The sequence below is a fragment of the Phascolarctos cinereus genome, unplaced genomic scaffold (genome assembly GCF_003287225.1).
Source record: "Phascolarctos cinereus isolate Bilbo 61053 unplaced genomic scaffold, phaCin_HiC Scaffold_2;HRSCAF=192, whole genome shotgun sequence".
Classification (NCBI taxonomy): Eukaryota; Metazoa; Chordata; class Mammalia; order Diprotodontia; family Phascolarctidae; genus Phascolarctos; species Phascolarctos cinereus.
In genome coordinates this window covers 302149671-302158964 of record NW_027555625.1, presented here as the reverse complement: position 1 = coordinate 302158964, position 9294 = coordinate 302149671, and the positions used below count along the sequence as shown (strand labels likewise).

At 38.4% G+C, this 9294-nt stretch overlaps 1 protein-coding gene across 1 annotated transcript; it reads left to right on the top strand.

Annotated features, from left to right (window-relative positions):
• Positions 1–318: 318 nt before the first annotated feature.
• LOC110194969 (olfactory receptor 1Q1-like) lies at positions 319–1266 on the top strand. Its single transcript, XM_020967600.2, has one exon. The coding sequence runs from the start codon at positions 322–324 to the stop codon at positions 1264–1266; it is 945 nt and encodes a 314-aa protein (XP_020823259.1). The 5' UTR covers positions 319–321.
• Positions 1267–9294: the final 8028 nt, after the last annotated feature.

Genomic DNA, 9294 nt, shown 5'->3' with positions numbered 1-9294 from the left:
GCTGCTAGTGTCCTCTCATATACAATTCTCTTATATTTATTTTGTATATAATTTCTACATATATATGTACCTGTTGTCTCTCAAATCCTTGAGGGCAGAGACCATTTCATTTTTGTCTACGTTTTCATGGCACTTAGAATAGGACATGTAAAATAGTAGGGACTGAATAAATTGATTGATTGAATATGGACATGCAAAGTTGGGGCTGGCAGATTGATAGTTTCTCCAAGCCACCTCCTGAGGAAAAGGAAAGCCCCCAGTTGACATTGGCTACAGGAGTGTGTGACTGCCATATTTTCTTTACTGCCATCCCTGCAGGTGATGGAGAGCACCAATTGGACCAGTGTTTCCCACTTCATTCTCCTGGGGATTTCCACCCACCCTAAAGAGCAGATCCCTCTCTTTGTTCTCTTCCTCTCCATGTATACCATTAATATGTCTGGGAACTTGGTCATTATCATGCTGACCATTTCCACCACTCACCTCCACACCCCTATGTATTTCTTCCTCGGCAACTTGTCCTTGGCTGACATTGGCTTTACCTCCACTATTGTCCCCAACATGCTATTAAACATCTTCTCAGATACAAAGACCATCTCCTACATTGGTTGCCTGACCCAGGTATATTTCTTCATAAGTTTTGCCGCTATGGAAAATTTCCTTCTGGCAGTAATGGCATATGATAGGTATGTTGCCATCTGTCACCCTTTCCACTACCCTGTGATCCTGACCAGGAGATTGTGTGTTCAGATGGTAGCCTCTTGTTTTACTCTCTCCCACCTCCATGCCCTGCTACATACCCTGCTCATGACCAGATTATCCTTCTGTGCTAACAACCAGATCCATCACTTCTTCTGTGACCTCTATCCCCTGATGAAGATCTCTTGCTCCAGCACCTACGCCAATACCGTGGTAATTCAAACAGAAGGGGTTATCATCATCAATGGGGCTCTGACCTTCATCATCATCTCTTATGCCTGCATTATCTCTGCTATCCTCCATATTCGTTCAGCCATTGGTAAGTGGAGAACATTCTCCACCTGTGGATCACACCTAACAGCAGTGGCTATATTCTATGGGACACTTACTTGGGTCTATTTTCAGCCCTTGGCCAGCTATTCAGAGGCAAAGGGACGCATCTTGACGGTTATGTATACTGTGGTGACCCCCATGCTAAACCCCTTCATTTATGGCTTGAGAAATGGAGATGTGAAGGCTGCCTTCAGAAAATGGCTGAACAGAATATGGAACTCGGGTCTCAAATAAAGGTCAGGTGACCTGGGATCAAATTCTAAATCTTCCCTTGACTTCCTCTGTGTCTTTGGACCAATCACTTCTCCTTTTTAGGCCTCAGTCTTCTCATCCGGCAAATGAGAGAGTTGGACTATATGGGCTCTCTAGTCCATTCCAGCTCTCATAGTCTATAAGTCCATGTCCTGACTCTGTAAATCCTCCCAGGGAGGCTGGGGAAATAGTTTAAAGAGTCATTGTTGTTTGGTGGGGGTTTTTTGTGGGGTTTACTATCAGTGGTGGAATGATCCTTAAATATTCCTGTCTAATTCTCCAGTCATTACCTTTTGCATTTGTATTCATTAACTTCTAGTTTCTAGTTTCTAAGATACTTAATGTTCTAAGAGATAACAGAAGCGCGTGACATAAAAAGGACACTGCCCCAGAGCATCTGCTGAAGACGAAAAAAGAAACATGCTATTTCTCTAACAGGTGCAAGCTTTAGATAAAAAATAATAATAATTTGCTGCCATTTAAGAAAAATGTTTTTATAAACAATAACGCCTTCTTATAATTAAAATTATTTAATAGCAGAAAATCAAATTTACCACTAATTATTTCATTGTACCATTATTTCATTAAGATGGATATACCTGTCACCATAGGATACAGATTTAGAGCTAGAAAAAAACTCATAGACCATCTAGTCCAACATCTCTCCAAAATTTACAGATAGGAAAACTGAGGCCCATGAGGTTAAGTGACTTTCTCAGAGTCACACAGGTAGCAATAGAGGAGAATTTTGAACACAAGTGCTTTGATTCCAAATCCACTGCTTCTCTTTCCACTATGCTGTTACCCTTTGATTGGAGTTAATCACATTCCACCCACGTCATCTCTTCCTTGAATTTCTCAACCATGTCTTTCCACAAATCCTCCTTAATTAAACCACCAAATATGCCAAGGTTCTTCACATGAATCTTTTAGTATTTTGTGGATTTAAGGAAAATTCATGAGCTATTTGCTACAGATACATTCCTCTTCCTTTTACACTCATACATGGCCTGAATGATATTTTATACTGCACTTCTTGTACACAGACCATCACACATTATAGCTTCATCCCATCACCATGCACCTTTATGTTGCTTTTCACATCACTTGCAATTTTGATTATCCTGAGATCGCAGGGTCTCCTAATTTTCAGCCACGTGAAATTACCAGGACATTATTCATTTTAAACAATGGCCTCTGGAACTGATATATAGATTTAAATAATGGAAACATTGTACCATTTCCAAAATGTAAATTGGTCTCTACTTTTATCCAACTCTGGACCCAACTCATTGCCCATTTGCAAGACAGATGTACAGATTGACTTACTCTAGAGACTGACTCATTTAATTGAATGTGATGGTATAGGCAGAGGCAGCTAGGTGGTTCACTGGATAGAGCTCTGGGTCTGGAATCAGGAAGATATGAGTTCAAATCTGGCCTCAGACACTCACTAGCTATGTGACCCTGGGCAAGTCTTAATCCACTGGAAAAGGAAATGGCAAACCTCTCCAATATCTTTGTCAAGAAACCCCATTCAGAGGTCACAAACAGTCTAACACAACTGAATAACAACATGGCATGGGCATTATGCTTTCTTTATCTACCTGGATTTTTCCCATGTAGCATTACTGGGTCATTCTCTTTTGAGTGGCCTTAGATCTCACAGATATGGACATAAAGTATACTGAGGGGTTGATAAAATCAGCATAATATCATCAGACAATTGGAGCATCTGAAAAATCTGGACAGGAAATCCCTTTTCCACTTGGAATTTGTTCAGGAGATCCTCCATGCAGTGGGATGATAATCAGAAGAATGTTGGACAAAATTATATTGATGGTTGCATGTATCTGGAATTTTGTATGATCTGAACATACGCCTGGAAGATGCCAGAAGAGAGCTTTTAAGTTATATTTACTCCATAAGGCCAAATGTATTTTTGTAATAAGCAAGCAATCACTGCAGGATTTGGAGTTCTTTACATTTCTCACTTGATTGTGTGAAGATGTACTTTACTTTCCTGTTCCCCCAAGAACTAGTGCCTTCCCCTTCAAATTGTGTTTTATTTATTTCATATTTATTTTGTATATGACTACGTACATGTTTTTTCTCCTGACAGAAAGTAAGTTGTTTGAGAGCAAATCAAGGTAGAGAGTACCTTATCTTTGTTTTATATCCCTAGAGTCTAGCACAATACCTGCTTAAAACATGGTTTTAATCAACTACAATTGATTGATTACTGTAGAAAATCATCTTTGAAAGCCTGCCCATCTCCTCCCCATACAGTCATCAAAAATATCTTAAATAATTACAAGGAGCATTTAATACATTTAGTTAATTAATACATTAATTAAGAATTAAGAAAAAAAGCTATGTACTTGGTAGTTACTAAAATCTTGGCTACTGTTTTTAGGGCAATCTATATACTGACTTTGATCTTTTATGTTCTTTCACCAAGCAACAATACAAAAGCTGAACTATTTATAGTATATTTTTTAAAAGAGAAAAATACAAAAAGGCAAAATTATATATTTTATAGTATGAATCATTAAATTAATGTTTGTAGATGCTTTTATAACTGTGTGATTCTTAGAACCCTCCGCCCCCTCATGCCTTTGCCCCTCTGCCACCCCTATCACTGTCACTGAGGAAGCATAAGGGACCTACACTGAACTGAAGGTGGTTTCAAATTTTTATCTAGCTCAGGAGCTTCTGGGACCCCAAAATTTGTCACCTCGTGGCTAGCCATCTGGTGATGAGCCTTCTTACATAGCTAAGCTTGTATACATAGCCTGTGTAATGCGTGTGTGTACCCACTCTTCCCACTGATGCTATGTGTGCTCATTCAAGAGTGTGATGGAGAGGATGTTTTATAGCAACTGTCTTGACAATGTCATCTCAATAAATGACTTTGCTTTGATCTATTTTGTCCTCTGACTTTTTCCTGAAGCATAGGTCTGATCATGTCACGCACCTCTATTCAATAAATTTCAGTGGCTCCCTATCTCTCTTCTCTAGGATCAAATACAAAATCTTCTATTTGGAATTCAACGCCCTTACAACCTAATCTCCTCCCACCTCATGTCTTTCTCATCTTGCATCTTTCTCCCTGCTACTTATTCTTTATTTCAGTTAACAATGACCTCCTTGTTGTTCCACAAAGTAAACACTCTGTCTCTTGGCTCTAGGCATTTTTTCTGGCCCTCCTTCATGACTGGAGTACTCTCTTTTCTCCATTGTATCTACCCACTGCCCTCCCTGGCTTGCTTCAAGTTCCAGCTAAAATCTCTTCTTTTACAGGAAGCTTTTCGAAACTCTTCTTAATTCTAGTGCCTTCTTTCTCCTAATTATCCTCAATTTGTTCTATATATAGCTTGTTTGTACACATTTGTTTGCTTATTGTCTCTGACATTAGATTGTGAACTTCTTCAGGGCAGAGACTGGCTCTTGCCTTTTTTATATCTTCAGTGCTTAGCACAGTGCCACATACATAATAGGTATTTAATAAGTGTTTATTGAATGACCACTGAAGGTAAATGCACTAGTTGGGGCATCATGAGCTAGCGTTTTAAAATACTGATGCACATTGTATCTTGAATCCAGGGTACTAATCTTCCTGGGGACCCGATCTGTGAGTGTGAGTGAGAAGTTTGGAGGAGGGAGGGAGGGAATTGTAACCCAAGAGGGACTATTACATAATAAAATCTTTGGCTGTAGTTCCATTATCTACTATTAGGTAATGGAATTTGATGAGTTTTTATGAGTAACTCCTATATTATCAGATTGCTCTCTAACAAGCTTACCCCAGTTACAATTCTGCCAATAGCATGCTTAAGTCCGTGAAGTCTCACTAACACTGAATTTTCTTTTCTGACTTTTTTTTTTATCCCAGCTTGTTCTTGTCTTTTGCTCCAACCCATCAGGGACATTTCCCACTAATGCAACTGAATCATTGGCAAAACATCTCTTTTTTTCTTTCTAATCCTCCTACTTTTGAGCACAGTTTCATGCTTTTGACCCCTATTTCCCCTCTCATCCCAGTTCTGATATTTGGCTTCTTAGCCCCTTTGATAGTCAGCTGTTCACAACTGGTAAACATAACTTCTAGGTCATTAACCACTAACTAATCACAACTAGGGAAAGATATGATAGTTGGGGATGGTAGTTGCAATGTGGAGGACACGTGGGGAAGAATTATCTCTTAGCCAAGGACTTGTTTGTAACGGCCCGGGTAGTATGGGAGGGGAGTACCCTACATGTCTCTGAAGTCTGTCTATACAGACAGTTCAACTGTCTATGTTGTGAGATTGGAGGGGTGCCAGGCAATATCTGCCGGACTACTTAAATTTTCTCTGGAAGCCTATTGTTTCACTTAAATCCTTAATTACAGGCAGTTCTTTAGCTTTAGATATTTTTGTCCACTATTAATATGCCAACAGCCTCTGAGTAGTTACAAATTAAGCATTATCATTTTGTCACGACTGAAATTAAGGTAAACTGAGACACAAAACCTTGGGCATGTTCAATTTTTTTTTTGGTAAGAAAGCAATTACCAGTGAAAGGAATCAAATGAGACTAGACAAATCATTTTTATGGACAAAAGGAAGAGCATCCAAAAGCTAGAAGGCAGCATCACAGATAGGGAAAATTGGTTACAAAACCTGTAAAATCACAAATGGGAAAATGATATGATTGGCTGGAAATTTGGAATGCAGGATTAGTAACAACCTCTCCTTCCATCTTGTCATTATGGATAACTCATTTGGTGCAGTCCACCTGCAAGGCTAGTTAGCTTCACAGCAGTAACAGACCAGACTCCCTGGTATCCACCTGCATGCTTCAAGGATAATAGATTTCCTTGACACAAGGAATAGAACAGCGATTAGCAGGAAAACTGAACTTGTAAGCTTAATTTAACTAAAAGATGAAAGCTGAACTTATAAACTTATATGATCTTAACTCAGAGACAAAGAAATGTGACTTAGGCAGTGTACAAAATATGATACAGAATAGAATCAGTTACAAATATGGAGACTATCAATTTGATTATCTCAAGTTATTTATACTGTAAAGTCCCAAACCCCTCTTCCTTTCATAGCCCTCCACCATATAGACAAAAGCTATTGACAAGGTTTTTCTCACTTTCTTGTCCAAACATATCTCTTCCCACCCTCTTCAAGCAGTGGCCAAGCTCTTATCAGCTGTGCACAGGACAATGCAAGCGCTGAGAATTAGACTCAGAGATGCAAGCTTCATACTGAGAATACATCATAAGTCATATTGGGAACAGAGATAAATTTTGGATTATCTGGACTAGGAGCTTCTGAGAGCCATAGCAGCTGGTGAGATGGAGGGAGCACGAACTCCATACAGCTAATATAGAAATATGGTTTGCATGATTTCACATGTATAATTGATATCATATTGCTTGCCTTCTCAGTGAGGAGGGGAAGGCTGGGAGGGAGGGAAAGATTTTGGAACTCAAAATTTTAAGAGAATAAAATGTTTAAAAATAAATAATATTTTTTTAAATCTAAAAAAAAGGACTTGGGCTACAACTTAGGTGAAGCCAGAGAAGCCAGGAGGAAGAGATGAGGAGGGAGGTTGTTCCAGGCAGGGAGGACTAGTATGTACAAATGGCCAGAGCCTGGAGGCACAGATGTGGTATAAAAGAAGGTACACTATATCTCTCATATAATAACTCAGGTTAAGATCAAATTAGATTTTTGTATGCCATGTCACGATTTTGATTATTACTGTGTTTTCAATCCATTAAAACCTGTAAATTTTTTTCACCAGAGAAACTGCTATCCAGCCATGCTTCCTCCATCTATTTGTACAATTGATTTTTTTGCACACAAGCACAGAACTTTAAATTTCCTCCTAACAAAGTTAATTTTCTGAATAAGTAAATTAGTTTAGGCATAATTGTCATTTTTATTATATTGGCTTGGCCTACCAATGAGCAATTGATATTTTTCCAATTGTTTAGATCTGACTTTATTCATGTGAAAAGGGTTTTATAATTGGGTTCATATGGTTCCTGGGTTTGTCTTGGCAGGTAGGCTGCCAACTATTTTATATTGTTTGCAGTTATGTTAAATAGAATTTCTCTATCTCTCACTGCTGAGCTTTCTTGGTCATATAAGAAATGCTAATGATTTATGTGGTTTATCTTATATCCTGTAACTATGCTAAAGTTGTTATTTATTTCAACTAGCTTTTTAGTTGACTCTGTAGGGTTCTCTAAGAATATCATCATATCACCTGCAAAGAGTGATAGTTTTGTTTCCTTGTTGCCTATTCTAATTCCTTTAATTTCTTTTTCTTCTCTTATTGCTATAGCTAGCATTTCTAGTACTATATTGAATAATAGTGGTGATAATGGACATCCTTGCTCCACCCCTAATCTTACTGGAAAGGTTCCTAGCTTATCCCCATTACAAGTAATGCTTATTGATGGTTTTAGATAGATATTGCTTTTCATTTTAATAAACACTACCTTTATTCCTATGTTCTCTAGTGTTTGGGGGAGTTCCAAATTCTCTCCCTTTGTCCCTCCCCACTCACCCTCACTGAAAAGGCAAGCAACTCAATATAGGTTATACATGTGTACTCATGCAAAAGACTTCCATAATAGTCATGTCATGAAAAATTAACTGTATTTCCCTCCATCCTATCCCACCTCCACATATTCTATTCTCTCCTTTGACCCTGTTTCCCCTCAAAAGTGTTTGCTTCTGATTACCCCCTCCCCCAATCTGTCCTCCCTTCTATCATCCCCCCTCTGTTATGCCTTTCCCCCTATTTTCCTGTAGGGTAAGATAGATTTCCATACCCAATTAAATGTGTATGTTATTCCTCCTTAAGCCAAATCTGATGAGAGTAAGATTCACTCATTCCCTCTCACCTTCACCCTCTTCCCTCCACTGTAAAAGCTTTTTCTTGTCTGTTTTATGTGAGATAATTTACCTCATTCTAATTCTTCTTTTCTCCTTCTCTCAGTATAATCCTCTCTCACCCTTTAATTTTATTTGTCGGATATCATCCCTTCATATTCAACTCACCCTGTGCCATCTATCTGTCTATCTATCTATCTATCTATCTATCTATCTATCTATCTATCCATATAATTTTTCCCCTCCAACTACCCTAATATTGACAAAGCTCTCATGAGTTACAAATATCATCTTTCCATATCAGAATGTAAATAGTTCAACTTTAATAAGTTCCTTATAATTTCTCTTTCCTGTTTACTTTTTCGTGCTTCTCTTGAGTCTTGCATTTGAAAGTCAGATTTTCTATTCACCTCTGGTCTTTTCATCAAGAATGCTTGAAAGTCCTCTATTTCATTGAATATCCACTTTTCCCCCTGAAGGATAATACTCAGTTTTGCTAGATAAGTGATTCTTGGTTTTAATCCTAGCTACTTTGGCTTCTGGAATATTATCTTCCAAACCCTCCAACCCCTTAATGTAGAAGCTGCTAAATCTTGTGTTATCCTGATTGTGTTTCCACGATACTTGAAATGTTGCTATCTGCTTGAAATATTTTCTCCTTGACCTGTGAATTCTGGAATTTGGCTATATAATATTCCTAGGAGTTTTCCTTTGGGGATCTCTTTCAGGAGGTGATTGGCGAAGTGTTTCCATTTCTGTTTTACCCTCTGGTTCTAGAATATCAGGGCCATTTTCCTTGATAATTTCTTGAAAGATGATGTCTAGGGGCAGATAGGTGGGGCACAGAATAGAGCATTGGCCCTGGATTCAGGAGGACCTGAGTTCAAATCCAGCCTCAGACACATAACACTTACTAGCTGTGTGACCCAGGCAAAAGTCATTTAACCCCATTGCCTAGCCAAAAAAAAAAAATGATGTCTAGGCTTTTTTTTTTTTTATCATGGCTTTCAGGAGGTCTAAAACACTTTAAAATTATCTCTCCTGGATCTATTTTTCAGGTCTGCTCCTCTTCCAATGAGATATTTCACATTGTCTTCTATTTTTTTCA

Excerpts from the sequence above, each read along its gene's own strand:
- LOC110194969 (XM_020967600.2), top strand. The coding sequence starts at position 322 with ATGGAGAGCACCAATTGGACCAGTGTTTCCCACTTCATTCTCCTGGGG.